The following is a 20,724-nucleotide window of genomic DNA, read 5'->3' as shown; positions in this document are numbered from 1 at the left end:
TGGAAGAAAAGAGCCGTGCTCCAAGAAGGAATGGTTGTAATGGTGACTCGGCAGTTGGAGCTGATTAAAAGAAGAGTTGTCCTTTTTTTTCCTAATGTTTTTTTTTTAAAAAAAGGGATATTAAATAATGATGATGTTAGTTTAAGATGAAGTGAGAGTTGGGGGAGAGAACTGGATAGGCACTATTTCCTGAAAGTCATCTGCTATGTGTGGGTTATCTCACACCCATTTTTTTTTAGGAGTTACCGCATTGCGCGGTTTAGACGGGAGGGGGTATTTTTAACCTCCTACCTGTTTTTTTTCCTTTTTTTTTGTATTATTAGATTAAGGAGTGAAGGGTTTTTTTTTTGTTTAAATATTAAAAAAAGCATAAGAAAGTATTTGATTGTTTAAAAAACTAAAAATTGATGTGGTTTTTTTTTGTAAAGTTTATTCAGTAGATAAGGAATATCTGAAATTTAAATGTGAATGGGATGGATAAGTTTTTTTAAATTTTTTCTTTAACTTTAAGGTGAAAGGAATGGTAATTCTGGTGTATATTATTTTGCTATTTTAGTTATAGAACGAAGGGAATAATGGTGAAAGTTATAAATTGAATTGTACAATTCTTAATGAGGCTTGAATTTTGTTTGTGGTTTATGCTCCATTTGTTGAAGATATAGATTTCGTTGTAGATGTGTTTTTATTATTTGGATATCTGAATTTTAACATAATGATTGGGGATATTTAAATGTGGTATTGGAGCTATTATTGGATAACTATTCAAGAGTAAAAGGGAAAAATGGTGGAAGAGTACTAAAATTGAATTGTACAATGCTTAATGAGGTTTGAATTTTGTTTTAAGATGGTGGTTTATGTGACTAATATGATGATAGATGTGAAGTTAGTTGATATTTGGTGAAGGTTTATCTCTATAGAGAAAGTTCTTTTTCATCTTTTTTTTCATGCTACAATGTTTTTTTAAGAATTGATTATTGTTTAAGAATTTTTGATAGATGTTACTAACTTTACTAATTTTTTATATTAAGTTTGAGTTAAATATGTTTCATCTTAACTCCGTTTGTTAAATATATGCATTTAAGTTTGATTTAAATATGTTTTTTTAAGTCTGATATCTTAGTATTAATTACTTTTCTTTTTGTTAGTATTTTAATCGGTTATGTTTTTGTTTTTTTTTGTAAGTGGGTTTTTTTTCTCACATATATTATTAACTTTATTAATTCTTCACTCTTTATTTTGGGGGGAAAGGGGGGGTTGGACTAATTTGAGTTGGGTTATTAATGTGTAATAATTATTGGGGAGGGTATAGTTTATTTAGATTACTGATACTGTATTGTAATTTTATTATTTTATTCTTAATTTTTTTTGAATGTAATCCTATATGTTATTCATGTTATAAAATCTTAAATAAAGTTTTAAAAAAAAGTACACCCCCATTGATGCATCCACCGTGATGGTGGTCGGGGCATCTGTTCTCAGATGCAGCAGGAGCATTGCATTGGCCAGGGCATCTTTAGCCTTCTGGAAGGCTTCTGGTAATATAAATGTAACCTATGACCATGTCCTCCTTTGGAATGGCCACCCTACCTCCACCACCTTCCTGGTCCCAACCAGCTCCTTTTCACCATAGATGCAACACCATTGTTGCAGATTCATCGTATTCACTGACAATTTCCACCCTACATAGTCCATGAAGTAAAAAAAAAATGTCACATGCTGGAAAGCTGAAATAAAAACAGAAGCATGAGAGTCATTGGGTATGGCAGTGTCTACAGAAAGTGAAGCAGAATAAATGTTTCAGGTCAGAGACTCTTTCTCATTGTACAAATGCTGACAGACCTGCTGAGTGTTTTCAGGATTTTCTGTTCACACAGCCCACCTGACTCCTGCCTTTCTCGACTTCTCTTTATCCATCTCAAGGGATAGTTGAGTGATCAATGTGCAAAGCAAGCAACTATCTTATATGTCCTGCCGCTCTGTGTCCCTGAGGAATTGTTTCCATTTTCAAGCAGTTCTATTGGTGAAGCTTCCACACCACTGATCTGGTATCTTTAACCAGTCACCCTTCCAAACATTGAATCATTTATTATCACATGTACCAAGATATAGTGAGAAGCTTTTGTTTTGCATCTTATCTGTTACAGTAGGTTGTTCAATAATAAAACAAAAGTTCAGGGCACAGTGTCACAGTAAGTGTTACTGAAGTGCAGGACATGGAGAAAAATAAAGTTATCAGTGCGAAGGCATCACCTTTTGAGATGTCCATTCAAGTCGACGTGGCAGTAAAGAAGGTGCATGAGTGCCTGTCTTCAATGGCCAGAGCAATAATTATAAAAGGGCAGCGCAATTAGCATAGCAACTAGCGGGGAGGGGTGTAGATTGATTGGTGTATTTGCGGGGCATGGCTTGTAAGCCAGAAGTGCCTGTGACCACGCTGTATGTAAAATTTAATTTATAAATTAAGGAAATCATATCACAGCTACATAAAAAATTTGTTAGGCTGCATGTGGGGTATTGGGTGCAATTCTGGTCACCCATAACAGGAAGGATATGGAGGGTTTGGAAAGGGTACAGGAGAGATTAACCAGGATGCTAACTGGATTAGGGGGTGTGAGGTATGTGGAAAGGGTGGCCAAACTTCGGACATTTTCTGAAGGTTGACCTGAAAGAAGTGAAAAAAAAATTATGAACTGTATTGATAGGACATAGAACTCTACAGCACAGTATAGGTCCTTCAGCCATGATTAAATTTAAATTTAGACATACTCCACAGTAACAGGCCATTTTGGCCCATGAGTCTGTGGTGCCCAATTTACACCCAGTTAACCTATGTTATGTTTTGAACAGTGAGAGGAAACACAAAGGAAAAGCTATGCATACGTAGGGAGAACATACAAACTCAGACAGCGTGGGTTCCAACCTCAGTCCCGATCGCTGGTACTGTAACGGCAATGTGCTAACGTCTACACCATCTGTGCCAATCTATTAAAAAAATGAAATCCTCCCTACCTCATAACCCTCTATTTTTCTTTCATCCATGTGCCTGTGTCTCTTAAATGCCCCTAATGTTCCACTCTCCACCACTATCCCTTACAACCAACTCTCTATGCAAAAAACTTACTCTTGATGTCTCCCCTAAACTTTCCTCCCTTCTCTTTGTACAGATATCCTGTTTTTTTGCTACTCCTGCCAGAAAAAAGGCAATGACTGTTTGTCTACCTTAATCTTATAGACTTCTATTAAATCACCTCTCATCCTTCCGCTCAAGAGAAAAGCCCTAGATCTCCTAACTTTGCCTCATAAGACATATTTTCCAATCCAGGCAACATTCCGATAAATGCCCTCTGCACCCTCTCCATAGCCTCCACATTCTTCTTATCATAAGGTGATCAGAACTGACTCTCACCAGAGATTTATGGAGCTGCAACATGACATCTCGACTCTTGAACTCAATCCCCTGACAAATGAAGCCCAGCATCCCATAGGCCTTCTTAACTATTCTATCAACCTGTGCAACAACCTTGAGGGATGTAAAGATTTAGACCCCAAGGTCCCACTGTTCCTCCACACTGTTAAGTATCCAACCATTAACCCTTTACTCAGCTTTCTGGTTTGATCTTTTAAAATGCTTCACCTCACACTTATCTGGATTGAACTCCATCTGCCTCTTTTCCACCCAGCTCCGCATCCTGTTTATATCCTTTTGTAACCTATAACCTTCAACACCTTTGTATCATCTGCAAACTTATTGACCCATTCTTCCACTTCATCTGTCATTTATAAAAATCACAATGAGGAGGGGTTCCAGAACAGATCCCCATGGAACTTCGCTTATGACGGACCTTCATGCAGAATACTTCCTGACAACTACTACACGCTATTTTCTACAAGCCAATTTTTAATCCACACAGCCAAGACTCCATGGATCACATGCCTCATGATTTTCTTGTCAAAAGTCTTACTCAAATCCATGTAGACCACATTTACAGCCCTATTTTCATCAATTTCTTTTGTTACCTCCTCAAAATGTCAATTGGGTGTGTGAGGCACAACCTTCCCTTCACAAAGCCATGCTGACTATCCCTTAGTAGATTGTACTTCTCCAAATGCTCATAAATCATATAAACATATATAACCATATACTGCACAGAACAGGCCAGTTTGGCCCTATTAGTCCATGTCAGAACAAATCCCCACCCTCCTAGTCCCACTGACAAGCACCTGGTCCATACCCCTCCAATCCTCTCACCTCCATGTAATTATCCAGTCTTTCCTTAAATGTAAATAACGTCCTTGCTTCAACCACCTCTGCCGGAAGCTTATTCCACATCCCAACCACCCTTTGCGTGAAGAAATTTCTCCTCATGTTCCCCTTATAATTTTCCCCCTGCAATCTCAAACCATGGCCTCTGGTTTGAATATCCCCCACTCTTAATTGAAAAAGCCTATCCACGTTGACTCTCTCTGTCCCTTTTAAAATCTTGAACACCTCCATCAAATCCCCCCTCAATCTTCTACACACCAGAGAAAAAAGCCCCAGGCTGCTCAACCTTTCTCTGGAACTCAAACCCTGACATCCTGTCAACAGTCTCGTGAACCTTCTCTGCACTCTCTCTATTTTGTTTATATCCTTCCTATAATTCAGTGATAATTCCTATAATCCTGTCCTTCAGAATCCTCTCCAACAATTTGCACACCACCGATGCAAGACTCAACGGTCCATCATTCCCAGGATTCTCCCTATTACCTTTTTTACACAAGGGGAGAACATTTGCCTTTCTCCAATGCTCTGGCACCTCCCCTGTGGCCAAGGTGACGCAAACATCATTGCCTACATCCCAACTATCTCTTTCCTCCTTTCGCATAGAAATATGGGGTATATCTTGTCCACCCCTGTGGACTTATCTGTCCTAATGTATGCAAGAAGATCCAGCACTTTCTTTACTTAATCATGATCCAGTATATAAGTCTGTCAATTCAGACCTCACCCTGATCAAGGTCCTTTTCTTTGGTGAACACTGAAGCAAAGCATTCATTAGGACCTCTCCAACTTCCTCCTCCTCCAGGCACATGTCTCATTTATCCTTAAGTGGCCCCAACTTCATTCTCATCATCCTTCTCTTCATGTATGTATATAATGACTTGGGGTTCTCCATAATCCTTCAGGAAGCCTAATAGACTGAATATACATTGTTTGATCTCAGAAGCTAAACAGGCACAGACCTGGTCGGTACTTGGAGGGGAAACCACCTCGGAACACCAGGTGCTGTAAGTTTCTGTGAGGGGCACTGGACAAAGTGGCGACTCTCTGTCTGCCTTACGGTAGACAAAAGTCAAAGAATTTCATGTATATTACATTCTAAATGTAGTACTACCTGACAATAATGCAACCTCTACCTTTACCAAGGCTTTCTCATGCCTCCTTGGTGTTCTCCGTGGTCCTTTCTTAAATTCCTTCTTGGCTGGCATATAATTCTCATGAGCCCTTCCAGTTTTTGCTTCCTTCTTGCTCTTAATTAGCTGTCTCGTCTGTTTTGGCAACCATGGTTTCCTTTCTTTTCATCTTTTCTCAGTCTCCATAGGTCAAACCTATTCAGAACCCAGCGCAAGTGGTACTTAAATATCCGCCACTTCTCATTCCAGGTGAAGCACTTTACTCTTTCCAGTTCATTTAATTTTTTTATAAAATAGACATACAGCATGGAAATAGGCCCTTTCAGGCCATTATACCCATGATAGGTTTTTGAACAGTGAGAGGAAACCAGAACACACACGAGGAGAACACACAAAGTCTTTGCAGACAGCACCGGATTTGAACCCAAGTTGCTGGAACTGGAACAGTGTCGAGCTAAGTGCTAAGCTAACCGTGCCCTCCCCCCACACCCACAAATCCAGTACTGACAATTTCCTCTCCTGTCAGGCAAATTCAAGGGCAGCTTCTTTGCTGCCAATATCACTCTTGAACAGACCTCCCATTTGTATACTTTGCACTGCTGATCTGCATTCTTCTTTCTAACACTACACCCTGCACTTTTTTCTCGTATTACCTGCGGTACCATGTATACATTAACTTGCCTGGATAGAACAGAAAACACATTTTTCACTGTATATTGGTTCACGTGATAATAAACAATTCACTTCATCTGTTTCTCTCTCCACAGATGCTGTGTGACCTACTGGGTTTTTCCTGCGAGTGGATTTCAGATTTCCTGCAACTTTTTGCATTTCCATCATTTTATATTCCCTTCTCTCCACTGTTTCATTCATCTTCTTCCACTTACATCTCTTCAACACAGACTACAATGACCAGGCTGTCAGCACCCACTGGATCAGATATTTCCTCTTCTTTATTCATCTCTACCCTACCTCTACACCATAACATGTTTGATTCCTTACTTTTCCCTGATCTGAAAAGTTGTTGTGAAGAAAGAAAGCTGTCTATTTCCAGCATTTTGTGATGCTGAGGTCTACAACCAAAATGTGCCAGTGATCCTGAGGTCTACAACCAAAATGTGCCAGTGATCCTGAGGTCTACAACCAAAATGTGCCAGTGACCCTGAGGTCTACAACCAAAATGAGCCAGTGATCCTGAGGTCTACAACCAAAATGAGCCAGTGATCCTGAGGTCTACAACCAAAATGAGCCAGTGACCCTGAGGTCTACAACCAAAATGATCCAGTGATCCTGAGGTCTACAACCAAAATGTGCCAGTGATCCCGAGGTCTACAACCAAAATGTGCCAGTGATCCCGAGGTCTACAACCAAAATGTGCCAGTGACCCTGTGGTCTACAACCAAAATGTGCCAGTGAACCTGAGGTCTACAAACAAAATGTGCCAGTGATCCTGAGGTCTACAACCAAAATATGCCAGTGATCCTGAGGTCTACAACCAAAATGTGCCAGTGATCCTGAGGTCTACAACCAAAATGTGCCAGTGTTCCTGAGGTCTACAACCAAAGGAGTGCAAGTGATCCTGAGGTCTACAACCAAAATGTGCCAGTGTTCCTGAGGTCTACAACCAAAATGTGCCAGTGATCCTGAGGTCTACAACCAAAATGTGCCAGTGATCCTGAGGTCTACAACCAAAATGTACCAGTGATCCCGAGGTCTACAACCAAAATGTGCCAGTGATCCTGAGGTTCTCAACCAAAATATGCCAGTGATCCTGAGGTCTACAACCAAAATGTGCCAGTGATCCTGAGGTCTACAACCAAAATGTGCCAGTGATCCTGAGGCCTACAACCAAAATATGCCAGTGATCCTGAGGTCTACAACCAAAATGTGCCAGTGATCCTGAGGTCTACAACCAAAATGTGCCAGTGATCCTGAGGTCTATGTCTACAACCAAAATGTGCCAGTGATCCTGAGGCCTACAACCAAAATGTGCCAGTGATCCCGAGGTCTACAACCAAAATGTGCCAGTGATCCCGAGGTCTACAACCAAAATGTGCCAGTGACCCTGAGGTCTACAACCAAAATGTGCCAGTGAACCTGAGGTCTACAACCAAAATGTGCCAGTGATCCTGAGGTCTACAACCAAAATATGCCAGTGATCCCGAGGTCTACAACCAAAATGTGCCAGTGATCCTGAAGTCTACAACCAAAATGTGCCAGTGATCCTGAGGTCTACAACCAAAATGTGCCTGTGATCCTGAGGTCTACAACCAAAGGAGTGCAAGTGATCCTGAGGTCTACAACCAAAATGTGCCAGTGATCCTGAGGTCTACAACCAAAATGTGGCAGTGAACCTGAGGTCTACAACTAAAATGTGCCAGTGATCCTGAGGTCTACAACCAAAATGTGCCAGTGAACCTGAGGTCTACAACCAAAATGTGCCAGTGATCCTGAGGTCTACAACCAAAATGTGCAGGTGATCCTGAGGTCTACAACCAAATTTGCCAGTGATCCTGAGGTAACAACCAAAATGTGCCAGTGATCCCGAGGTCTACAACCAAAATGTGCCAGTGACCCTGAGGTCTACAACCAAAATGTGCCAGTGATCCTGAGGTCTACAACCAAAATGTGCCAGTGATCCTGAGGTCTACAACCAAAATGTGCCAGTGATCCCGAGGTCTACAACCAAAATGTGCCAGTGACCCTGAGGTCTACAACCAAAATGTGTCAGTGATCCTGAGGTCTAGAACCAAAATGTGCCAGTGATCCTGAGGTCTACAACCAAAATATGCTAGTGAACCTGAGGTCTACAACCAAAATGTGCCAGTGACCCTGAGGTCTACAACCAAAATATGCCAGTGATCCTGAGGTCTACAACCAAAATGTGCCAGTGAACCTGAGGTCTACAATCAAAATGTGCCAGTGATCCTGAAGTCTACAACCAAAATGTGCCAGTGATCCCGAGGTCTACAACCAAAATGTGCCAGTGACCCTGTGGTCTACAACCACAATGTGCCAATGATCCTGAGGTCTACAACCAAAATGTGCCAGTGATCCTGAGGTCTACAACCAAAATGTGCCAGTGACCCTGAGGTCTACAACCAAAATGTGCCAGTGATCCTGAGGTCTACAACCAAAATGTGCCTGTGATCCTGAGGTCTACAACCAAAATGTGCCTGTGATCCTGAGGTCTACAACCAAAGGAGTGCAAGTGATCCTGAGGACTACAACCAAAATGTGCCAGTGATCCTGAGGTCTACAACCAAAATGTGCCAGTGATCCTGAGGTCTACAACCAAAATGTGCCAGTGATCCTGAGGTCTACAACCAAAATGTGCCAGTGAACCTGAGGTCTACAACAAAAATGTGCCAGTGATCCTGAGGTCTACAACCAAAATGTGCAGGTGATCCTGAGGTCTACAACCAAATTTGCCAGTGATCCTGAGGCCTACAACCAAAATGTGCCAGTGATCCTGAGGTCTACAACCAAAATGTGCCAGTGATCCTGAGGTCTACAACCAAAATGTGCCAGTGATCCTGAGGCCTACAACCAAAATGTGCCAGTGATCCTGAGGTCTACAACCAAAATGTGCCAGTGATCCTGAGTCCTACAACCAAAATGTGCCAGTTATCCTGAGGTCTACAACCAAAATGTGCCAGTGATCCTGAGGCCTACAACCAAAATGTGCCAGTGATCCTGAGGTCTACAACCAAAATATGCCAGTGATCCTGAGGTCTACAACCAAAATGTGCCAGTGATCCTGAGGTCTATAACCAAAATGTGCCAGTGATCCTGAGGTCTACAACCAAAATGTGCCAGTGATCCTGAGGCCTACAACCAAAATGTGCCAGTGATCCTGAGGTCTATAACCAAAATGTGCCAGTGATCCTGAGGTCTACAACCAAAATGTGCCAGTGATCCTGAGGCCTACAACCAAAATGTGCCAGTGATCCTGAGGTCTACAACCAAAATGTGCCAGTGACCCTGAGGTCTACAACCAAAATGTGCCAGTGATCCTGAGGTCTACAACCAAAATGTGCCTGTGATCCTGAGGTCTACAACCAAAGGAGTGCAAGTGATCCTGAGGACTACAACCAAAATGTGCCAGTGATCCTGAGGTCTACAACCAAAATGTGCCAGTGATCCTGAGGTCTACAACCAAAATGTGCCAGTGATCCTGAGGCCTACAACCAAAATGTGCCAGTGATCCTGAGGTCTACAACCAAAATGTGCCAGTGATCCTGAGTCCTACAACCAAAATGTGCCAGTTATCCTGAGGTCTACAACCAAAATGTGCCAGTGATCCTGAGGCCTACAACCAAAATGTGCCAGTGATCCTGAGGTCTACAACCAAAATATGCCAGTGATCCTGAGGTCTACAACCAAAATGTGCCAGTGATCCTGAGGTCTATAACCAAAATGTGCCAGTGATCCTGAGGTCTACAACCAAAATGTGCCAGTGATCCTGAGGCCTACAACCAAAATGTGCCAGTGATCCTGAGGCCTACAACCAAAATGTGCCAGTGATCCTGAGGTCTACAAGCAAAATGTGCCAGTGATCCTGAGGTCTAGAACCAAAATGTGCCAGTGATCCTGAGGCCTACAACCAAAATGTGCCAGTGATCCTGAGGTCTAGAACCAAAATGTGCCAGTGATCCTGAGGCCTACAACCAAAATGTGCCAGTGATCCTGAGGTCTACAACCAAAATGTGCCAGTGATCCTGAGGCCTACAACCAAAATGTGCCAGTGATCCTGAGGTCTACAACCAAAATGTGCCAGTGATCCTGAGGCCTACAACCAAAATGTGCCAGTGATCCTGAGGTCTACAACCAAAGGAGTGCAATTCCTCCAGTGCTTCATGCATCATTTATTTGCCTGCTGCAACTTGCTGTGCACCAATGACAGGATAACATTTCCAACATTAACAATTCAATATGTATGTTTGCCTGTTTGGGCACACCCATTGGCTGACTGTGCCTGTGGCTCCTCCCACCAGCTCCAGAATGTTCCGCAGGCCCCCTGTGCAGAACAGTTGAACAACATGGATCTGCTTTTGTTCTGTAGCTAATAAAAGCCAATCAGTTCATTCAACTTCCGTCTTTTTGAGTTGTTGATGGTGCATCAATTTTATTGACTTTAGTTTTTATAACGGAGCAGATCCTGAAGCCCGAGAAGCAGGAAATTGACCCTCAATCACCTGAGGCGTCTACCCACTTTGAACCCTGGCTACATTGTTTCAAGGCATTCCTGCAGCCACTGTGCGATCAGAGACCGACAAATTACAGGTACTGCACTCCCGAGTCAACACCTTGGTGTACTTGATCATCAGAGACACTGCATTGTATCAGGAGGCTATGGACATTCTTCAGGGCCAGTAACTACAAAAGATTAATGAAGTCTACAGCATCTCCTGGTGACCCGAAAGCAGCGACCTGGGGAGTCAAACGCCAGGTTCCTTCAGGGCCTGTGAACCCTCAGAAGGGCCTGTGAATGTGAGGCCGTGATAGCTACGGATACATGGAGGACCTGATCAGGTATGCCTATGTTGCAGGGATCAGGTCAAATCGTGTTCGCCAGAGATTATTGGAGCAAGAGGAGCTCAGTCTGTGGAGAGCAGTTGAGCTGACGAGTATGCTGGGAAATGGTCCTCCAGAGTATGGAGGCCTACTCAACTGACAATGTGGCCGCCTCATGATTGCCCCAAGTGCTACCATCTTGGGACGTGTTTTGATTATTTTTTTTCCCCCTTGAAAGCCAGTTCCTGGAAGCAAAGTGCTGCAGCTGATTAATGTTAGAACTAATAATTTAAAAATACAAGTTGTGCTGAAACTGTGGCTTAATTTGTTTATACCTCATAGCTTGCATGTCTCTGTAGTTGACTACATAAAACATGAGTAAAATGCAAGCAATTGCCAACAGTGAATGTGAATGCTTGTTCATTTTGTCTTGTGAGGAATGTCAATGCTAATAACTGAAACACCACACATCACTACCTCAAGTAAATATTCCATTCTCTCAGAATAACAAAAGTTAAGATTTAATGTAGATATTTCAAAGAAATGGAAAAAATACAAAGTTAATGTCAACCTCAGAAATGCACCAAATTCATAGCCATTTCAATCTTTCAGTTTTCATTGAGCCTTTTCACATACATTGTAATTTACAAAATGAATGACGTCCTCACTGATCCTGCATTGCTGGCTGCAAGGAGTCATGCCCAAAAGCAGCTCTGGTCAGAGTTAACATAGCTATCTTATTACAAATCATATGTACTTCAATTAGAAGGTAGCATGTCAGGAAAATCATCGGTATTTAAAAGTCTCCACCACATCCAAGAGAAAATATTTTTTATAGTTAGACACCTTAAAACATTATTATTTGTGTGTGGATGCACTGGCATTTATTATTTTATTCCTCATCCATTTCCCCCTCAAAATGATGGCTACTGGCCTTGCTGCAGACTATGTGGTCCAGGAACTCATACAAAACGGTTCAACTGAGAGTTCCATGACTTATGATCTTGTGGTGATGGACGAACTTGAGCACATTCCCACCCAGGATGGAGTGAATTGGAGTGAAATTGTTCATCACTAATGGCTGCAGCTTTGGAAGCCTGTGTCAATAGAGCAGATTGCTTTTCTCTGAATGGTGCTGAGCCTGTGTAGTTGGAGATGCACTTCCCCAGGCACATAGAAATCATCCTAATCACAGGTCTCATTGTAGTTTGCAGTTGACGAGGAGATTTCACATTACAGATGGATCAGTTGCCACAAATACTCAGCATCTGATGTGGTCATAAAATCTCGTAGGCCTGTTCTACTGAATTTCTCATGGAAGGCTCAAGTTGGGAATTGAATGATGTATTTGGTCTTCAAAATAATGCTCCTGTTCTTTCAAGATTTTAACAGGCATTGCACACATTTGTAAACATGTTTGTAGCAAATGATTACATATGATTAGAACTTGAATTATTTCAGAAATGCCCAAAAATCACTGGTACATGTAAAGGGAATTTTTTTCCCCACTAAATAGGTGTGATTCTTTCATACACTTCAAACTTAAACTGGATCCCATTCTCTTCTTGAACATCCATAGGTATACCAGGGAACCTGTGCAGAAGAGTTACAAGAACTTTATAATCGAAAAATGCAGAATTAAAAGTGCCTTCACTTCTGAACTTTATCCAATGCAAATTGTTTTCTCTGGAATCCAATTTCCTGGTCAGACAATTCTCCCCTCCCACAACTCCCAAAACAGGACCTCAAACACCAAACATGCAAACATGTGCCCATAAGAGATCAGCATTACCACTGAATTCTCCAAGCTATTCTTTTGTTAAACTGGACAGACCTTTGCAGATTGAAAGCTACCCACCAACTGGAGAAACACTCCCCAATTAATATTTCTGCAACAACTTCCAATTAAACTTTTAATAATAAATCATTTATTCATGTAGATCTAAAGCAATAATCAAAAGTTAGCCAAGATGAATCTCAAAGCAATGATGAATCGATGATATTGATAATTCCTTAAAATTAGATTACCACATTTAGGAATCCCTCAGTTGCAGGCATTTATGCAGACGATGTCATATATGGTGAGTATTGCAACTGAACAACTTACTCAGGAAGCAGTTTAAACTTATTCAAGTTTATCTCTGTTATGAAGGTATCACTCTCAAAGTCTTGAAGAATACGAGTCACAAATATACGATGCAAAGCTGGGCTTTCAATGGCCTCCTGGAAAATAATTTTAAAGTTAGCCAAGTGGGGAATTTTGCTCTTGTTAAATTGTAAATTTCATTGCCTGATTTGCACACAAACTCATGAATTCCACTGTTAGGTAGGAACATAGGAAGTAGGAACAGGAGTAGGCCAAAAATGGCCCATCGAGCCTGTTCCGCCATTCAATATGATCATGGCTGATCTAATTTATGACCTAACTCCACCTACCTGCCTTCTCCCCATATCCCCTAATTCCTCTATCATGTAAAAATTTATCTAACCAAATTTTAAATATGTTTAAATTTACATATAATACATATAGTAACGTCCACAAAATACCAATTCAGTATATGGGAATTTGAATTCATCAGTTTCTTTACCTTTTACAACATAGTGATAACATTTGCTCAATTCAACTAAATATGGGAGACTTCAGAACAACTTACAAACAATAACTTCTAATTATAGTCAAGAAGGAAGTCACAGAATGGACAGAGACCACTGTGGTCTCATTGTGGTCCAGAGACCACATTTGCTCAATATTAGTTTTTTTAATACAAATTAAATCTAGAAATACAGCATGGTAACAGGCCCTTCTGGCCCATCAGCCCGTGACACCCAAATGTACCAATTTATCTACAAACCCTGTATATTTTTGGAGAGTGGGAGAGAACCAGAGAACCTGGAAGAAACCAAGGGAGACACGGAGAGAATGTACAAAATTGGGTCACTGGCACTGTAATAGCATTACACCAACCACTAGGCTATCTGCCCACTCAATCTATATTAATCTATCCTGATACTCTCCTTTACCTTCTTCCCATAGATCTGTAAATTCTTTCCTTGTGAATACATAATCAGCTCATTTTTGAACATTATGATTGCTATGTTGGTTAGTGCGTGCAATACCATAACAAAACATGAAAACATGATAGAACACTATCCACCCAAGTCTCTCGTATCCATGAAACAATATTTATTCATTTATTTGTTTGTTTAGATGAAATACTTGTCCTGCACATATATTGTTTATTTGCATGTATGTGAGTTATCAGTATGTCTGGTTGCATGTCTGCGTATTTTGCACTGAGGACTGGAGAACGCTGTTTCGTCAGGTTGTACTTGTACAATCTTGTACAATAAACTTGATTAGAACATTTTTCATATTGTTTTTGGTTCTTCTACCCTTCACCTTGGTTTTGTCAATGAGAAAGTCTCTCACCTTGCCCATCTCCAACCCTCTCCCCTTCCTGGATCTGTCTCCATCTCAGGAGACAAGCTTTACACTGGATATATACGACAAATGCTCTAACGTCCACAACTTCCTCACACTCTGTCCCCTGCAAGGATTCTATCTCCTTCTCTCAATCTCTCCATTTCTGCCGCACCTGTTCACAAGACGAAGTCTTCCAGTCTTGATTTTCTGAAATGTCTGCCTTCTTCCACAAATGTGGCTTCCCCTCCACCACTATTAACTCAGCCCTCGCCCACATCTCCTCCATTTCCTGCTCATCTACCCTGGCTTCCTCTGCTCCCAGATGGAACACAGAATCTCCCTCATCCTCACCTACCGCCCTACGAGCCTTCGCATCCAACATATCTGCTGGAATTTCCAGAACTTGCTACAGGATCCCTCCACCAGACATATTTTTCATTCTCCACCCCTCTTGGCCTTCCGCAGGGACCGCTCCATCCATGATTCCCTCATGCACTCATCCCTCCCCACCTATTGCACCCCCCCCTCCACCACGCACCTGCTCCTGTGGCTGCAGGAGGTGCAACACTTGCACCCACACCTCCTCCCTCACCACAGTCCACACAGGCCTTTCAACACTTCACTTGAATATCCACAGGACTTATTTACTGCATCCGGTCGGTGCTTGCTTTCTGGTGTTCTCTACATCAGAGAGACCGGTCTCAGATTTGGAGATCACTTCGCTGAGCACCTCCTCTCCGTTTTCAACAACAGCGGCCTCGCAGTAGCCAACCATTTCAACACTGAATCACACTCCTTGACTCACATGTCTGCGCATGCCTTATGTACAATCCCATCCTGTCTACTCGCGGATTGGAGGAACAACACCTTATTTTCTGTCTGGGCACTTTATAGCCAGATGGCACTACACCCATTGATTTCTCTGCTTTCTGCTAAACATGCTTGCCTTTTCTTTCCCCTCCCCCTTTCCTGTCTTTCCAGTTCTCCTCTTACCCACCCAGCCATCTCTCCTCCCCCTCATTGCTGCTGTCTCCTCCCTTCTTTCTCCTCCTATCATCACCTACCTTTGCCACCTCCCCCTTCCCTTTTCTTTGGATGGCTGCCAGCATTCTAAATTTAAATTTATTAAATTTCAAGGCATTCCCTCATACCTTGATGAAGGGCTCAGGCTTGAAACGTCGGTTCTGTATCTCTACCGTTGCTACATAAAGGACACTGTTTGACCTGCTGAGCTTCTCCAGCATTTTGTGTTTTTACAGTCTCTAATATCAACAGGACATTCAATTTTTGTATGGGTTTCTGCATAAAAATGTGCCTACAGTTTCTGTATTTTGTGCAACAATCAGGCCGCTGCAAGAGTTTCCCCCAGATATTCCCATTTACCCCACATCCCAAGGATAAGTAGGTTGTTAGCACCACTGTACATTGCACCGAGTGAGTGAGTTGTAGAATCTGAGTAGAAAAAATAGGTTTGAGGGAAAATTACTGGGGGAAATGGGCCTACTCAGAAGGGGGATAACTTCAACTCATTAAATCTATGACAGGTCACTGTCTTAAGGAAATGTGAATACAAAAATGCAATAGGGTTGCTGTAACCTGCTGTACCAGAGGTCCCAGCATGATCAATCACTGCTGCACCAAGATAAGGAAGGCCTACCTTTCTTTCCTGTGACCCCATTTTGGCAAGTTGGATTACCTAACTGTGCTCCTTCTGTCTTCATGCAGACAGAGCCTTAAAAGAGAGGCTCTGGAGATCAGGACAACTAGAAATGGTCACAGGAGGTTGAAGAACGGTTACAAGACTTTCTCAAGTCAGCGGATTGGGCAGTGTTCAACGACTCAGCTAAAAATCTGAATGATTACACCAGGGCTTTCACAGACTTTATCAAAGCAGGGTTTTCCCCAACCAGATGAACAATAAAATCTGGAAGCTACTGAGAGCCAGATCACAGGCATTTAAGACCAGAGATCCAGATCAATAGTGAAGGAGCAGGTATGACCTGCAGAAAGCTATCTCCCAGATAAAGTAGAGATTCCAGATGAAAATGGAAATAACAAGGCACACCCAACAGCTGTGGCAAGGCCTAATGCCATAACCTACTACAAAACCAAATCCGGTGAAGTAGCAGATGGCAAAGCTTTGCTCCCAGAGGAACTCAATGCCTTCTACGCCCGATTTGACAACAATAACAGGGAAGAACCACCCCTCCACACCCAGTGATGATCCTATCCTGTCCATATCTGACGATGACGTGTGTGCTGCCTTCAGGAGAGTGAATCTGAGGAAAGCATCTGGCCTGGATTACAAGGGAGGGGGAAAAAAAAAAAAAAAAAAACGGGATTTTTTTCTGCAGCTGCTATCTGAGCTGTTGGGTCTTTCCAGCATTTTCTGAAGTTATTTCAGATTTCTCGAATCTGCAGCTTTTGATGTTCATTGAGAAAATAGCACAAGTGAATTTGAAGACACAATTTAATACTGTGAAGAGAAGCAGGACTATGCTGTAGCAGGTAGAGACACGGCAGGATTCAAAATTGTTTATCTTTGGGGTTCTCCCTATTTTATAAAATGTCTTTGTCCATATTCATTATGAGAAGCAAAATGACACATTTGGCATCTTTAACATTGTAAAATGTTTTAAAATCGTTAATCTAATTGAAAATATTGGAATACAACACCAGAGCAATAACAGAAATAAAATTTGTTTTGATTCTTATTCAAATTAAACAACAGATAAAAAGATAGTTTAAACTGCATTCAATTGATACAATTCACTATTGGACTATTATGCAGAAATTTAAAGTTTTCCCTTCCACTTAGTATTCCAAAATACTACACTCTATTGTAATCTGGGGAAAATCTACTCTTTCTTTAATGTTACACTGTAAGAAATTATGCGTTTCAAAAAGCAATACAAGAACTGAAATTACACAAATTGGAGAATCGAAAAAAGAACACAGGAATAGGCCCTTCGACCCACGATCTATCAACCAAAATGGGAATTTAAGATAATCCCATCTGTTTGCACACAGTGTATATCCATCCATTTCCTGTCAGCACATGTGACTATCTAAATGCCTCTTAAATGCTGCTGTCATATCTGCTTCCACCATCTCCCCTGGCAGTACATTTCAGCACCAACCACTCTCTGGGTAAAAAAAATTGAACTGGTAAATAAATGTTCTGACCTCTCACCTTAAAGTTGACATAGCAATTGACTTTTCCACTGCAAGAAAAACACTATCTACGCCTCTCATAATTTTATGTACTTCTTTTAGGTTTCTGGCGCTTCAGACAAAACAACTTAAGTTTGTCCAACCTCTCCTTATTGCTAATATTTTCTAATTCATAAGACATAGGAGCAGTAATAGGCTATTCAGCCCATTGAATTTTTACTGCCATTTAATCATAAGCTAAGACCCAACTGCTCTGGGTGGGTCACGTCTCCAGAATGGAGGACCATCGCCTCCAAAAGATCGTGTTCTATGGCGAGCTCTCCACTGGCCACCAAGACAGAGGTGCACCAAAGAAGAGGTACAAGGACTGCTTAAAGAAATCTCTTGGTGCCTGCCACATTGACCACCGCCAGTGGGCTGATATCGCCTCCAACCGTGCATCTTGGCGCCTCACAGTTCGGCGGGCAGCAACCTCCTTTGAAGAAGACCGCAGAGCCCACCTCACTGACAAAAGACAAAGGAGGAAAAACCCAGCACCCAACCCCAACCAACCAATTTTCCCTTGCAACCGCTGCAACCGTGCCTGTCTGTCCCACATCGGACTTGTCAGTCATCAACGAGCCTGCAGCAGATGTGGACATACCCCTCCATAAATCTTCGTCCGCGAAGCCAAGCCAGGAATCCTTGTATACACCTGACAAATTCAGCCCCATCTATCCTCTAGCAGTCAGTAGGTGCCAGTCAATATTAGGGAAGTTGAAGTCACCCATAACTACAACTCTGCATTTCACAAACCATTTCAAAACCTGACTGTTTACCTGCTCCTCTGTGTCCTGAGGGTTATTTGGCGATGTATAGACTATTCCCAGCAGAGTGATAACTCCCTTCCTGTTTCTAACTTCCACCCACACCGATTCAGTGGACACTCCCTCTAGTGTCCTCCCTTTCTATAGCCTTGATAGTATTCCTGACCTCCCATCCTATTCTTTTTAAAAGATCTAAACCGCAGTACCTGCATCAGCCAATCTTGCCCTTCCTCCAGCCATGTTTCAGTAATAGCCACAACATAGTATTTCCATGTATTGACCAAATTTGTCATTTGTTATTATGTATTGTCACCGACCATGGACTGACCTTTTGGACTATCATCATAAAGGATGGAATTCTGCTGGAAACTGTGTGACTTGTAGTGTAGCTGGGTTGAGCTGTGCAGACAGAGAGAGAATAGAACATTCAGAACTGCATTTGGAGTGATGGAGACCAACTGGAGAGCTGTGTGAAAGGCACATGCCTCGTAAGTTGATGAAGGGTTAAAAAACCACAGTTTGAGAACTGAAGGAAGTCATCTAAGGAAACCTTGAAAAATGATTTGTAAGCTTATGGCAACACAACAGCAGTCATTTCTCTCTCCAACGTTCAATGCGATGTCCTTTAGTTATTCAGTTAAAGAATTGGACATCAGCTTTGAGATTGAATTCTGTGGACTGTGTTTTTGGATTGACTTACTTGACTGACTGACCTGGGGATTTTTCTCTTTTTGAATAGAACACAGACTGTAATGGTCTGGGTTTTATTTTACATACAAAGATATTACATCTGTATACTTGTTGATAATTATAGTGGGGTTAATTTGGTAAAGACATTATATTGTTAATAGTCATTAATAAATTTAGAGTTAAAATTTAACCCTTTTGAATTGTTCCTTCTGTTGTTGCTGGTTAGAGGCCTAACAGTATTCCATAAATGGTTAATGAGTTGTCAAATTTGTCATGTTATTAATATTATTATTCCATAAATGTTTTGTATATGCATGCTTATATTTGAAATTAATAAAAATATTTAAAAAGAAAAACCTGTGTTGACCAACTTGCCAATGCATTTACAGATATTTTAAGTATCTCACTCTGGCAAGGGGTGGTACCTACCCATTTCAAACAAGCCCAAGAAGAGTGTGGTAACCTGTCTGAATGACTCTCAACCAGTGGCACTCACATCAAGAGTGATGAAATGTTTTGAAAGGGTGGTGATGAAGCAGATCAGCTCCTGTCTGAGGGCAACATGGATCTGTTGCAATTTGCCTACCGTAGCAACAGGTCGAAGGCGGATGCCATCTCACTGGCTCTACACAAAGGCCTGGAACACCTGCATACCAAAGTTGCATACATCAGGATGCTCTTTATCAACTACAGTTCTGCATTCAACACCACCATCACCTCAAAATTGATCAGCAAACTCTAAGACATGGGCCTCAACACCCAACAGTGTAATTGGATCCTAGATTTTCTCATCTCCAGTCCACAATCAGAAAGAATGTCTCCTCCACAATCTCCATCAGTAGCAGAGCACCACAGGGTTGTGTTCTTAGTCCCCTGCTCTTCACACCTATGACTGTGTGGCTCAGGACAACACCACCATCTCCAAATTCACTGATGATACCACAGTAGTGAGTTGAATAAAAGGGGTTAGGAGTCAGTATACAGGAGAGAGATTGAAAACTTGGCTGAATGGTGCACCAACAACAACCTAACACTCAATGTCACCAAAACCAAGGGGCTGATTGTTAACTTCAGAAAGGGAAAACCAGAGGCACATGATCCAGTGATCACTGGGGGAATCAGAAGAGGGCAAGAAAATTTAAGTTCTTGGGAGTCACCATCTTGGAAGACCTTTCCTACTTACTCGGAAGTTTACAGAGGTTTGATGTGATATCAGTGACTCTGGTAATTTCTACTGAAACTATCTGTGATGGAAAATGTGCTGACTGGCTGCATCACGGCCTTGTACAGGGACACCAATACCCCTGAGCAGAAAGTCCTGAAAAAGATATTGGACACAGCCCAGGATATCACAGGCAAAACTCTCTCCACCATCGAGAATGTCGACATGAAATGCTGCCGTGAGAGAGTAGCAGCAATCACCAAAGAGCCACATGACCCAGCACACATTCTGTTCTCGCTGCTACCATCAGGGAAGAGATATAGGTGCCACATGACTCGCATCACCAGGTTCAGGAACAGCTGCTACCCCTCCACCATCAGAATCCTCAACAACAAACTCAATCAAGGACTCTTACCTTTGCACTTAGTTCAACAGAGAGAGAAATAAAAATCAGTAGTTCGTTTACATTTCTTTATTTGTTTCCATGTGTAGGCATCTTCTCGAGTAGTTTTTTTGCACTACGAATAAGTAGTAATTCTGCTTCGCCCGCAGTAAAA

The 20,724-nt window shown here is 41.9% G+C and overlaps 1 protein-coding gene across 2 annotated transcripts in view; it reads right to left on the bottom strand.

The window, feature by feature from the left end:
- Nucleotides 1–11,413: 11,413 nt before the first annotated feature.
- dhfr (dihydrofolate reductase) overlaps nt 11,414–20,724 on the bottom strand; it is a 66,510-nt gene continuing 57,199 nt past the window's right edge. Inside the window, exons 5-6 of one of the 2 annotated variants that reach the window (XM_069936483.1) lie at nt 13,019–13,134; nt 11,414–12,504 (exon numbers count right to left, since the gene is read on the bottom strand). In XM_069936483.1, the coding sequence (XP_069792584.1) occupies nt 12,420–12,504; nt 13,019–13,134 (201 nt within the window). In that variant the 3' untranslated portion in view covers nt 11,414–12,419. Of the gene's footprint in view, nt 12,505–13,018; nt 13,135–18,643; nt 18,715–20,724 lie in introns of those variants that run through there. The other variant, XM_069936490.1, reaches the window with a different exon arrangement.

The sequence above is a fragment of the Narcine bancroftii genome, chromosome 1, assembly GCF_036971445.1.
Source record: "Narcine bancroftii isolate sNarBan1 chromosome 1, sNarBan1.hap1, whole genome shotgun sequence".
Lineage (NCBI taxonomy): Eukaryota > Metazoa > Chordata > Chondrichthyes > Torpediniformes > Narcinidae > Narcine > Narcine bancroftii.
This window is presented reverse-complemented; position numbering and strand designations above follow the sequence as displayed.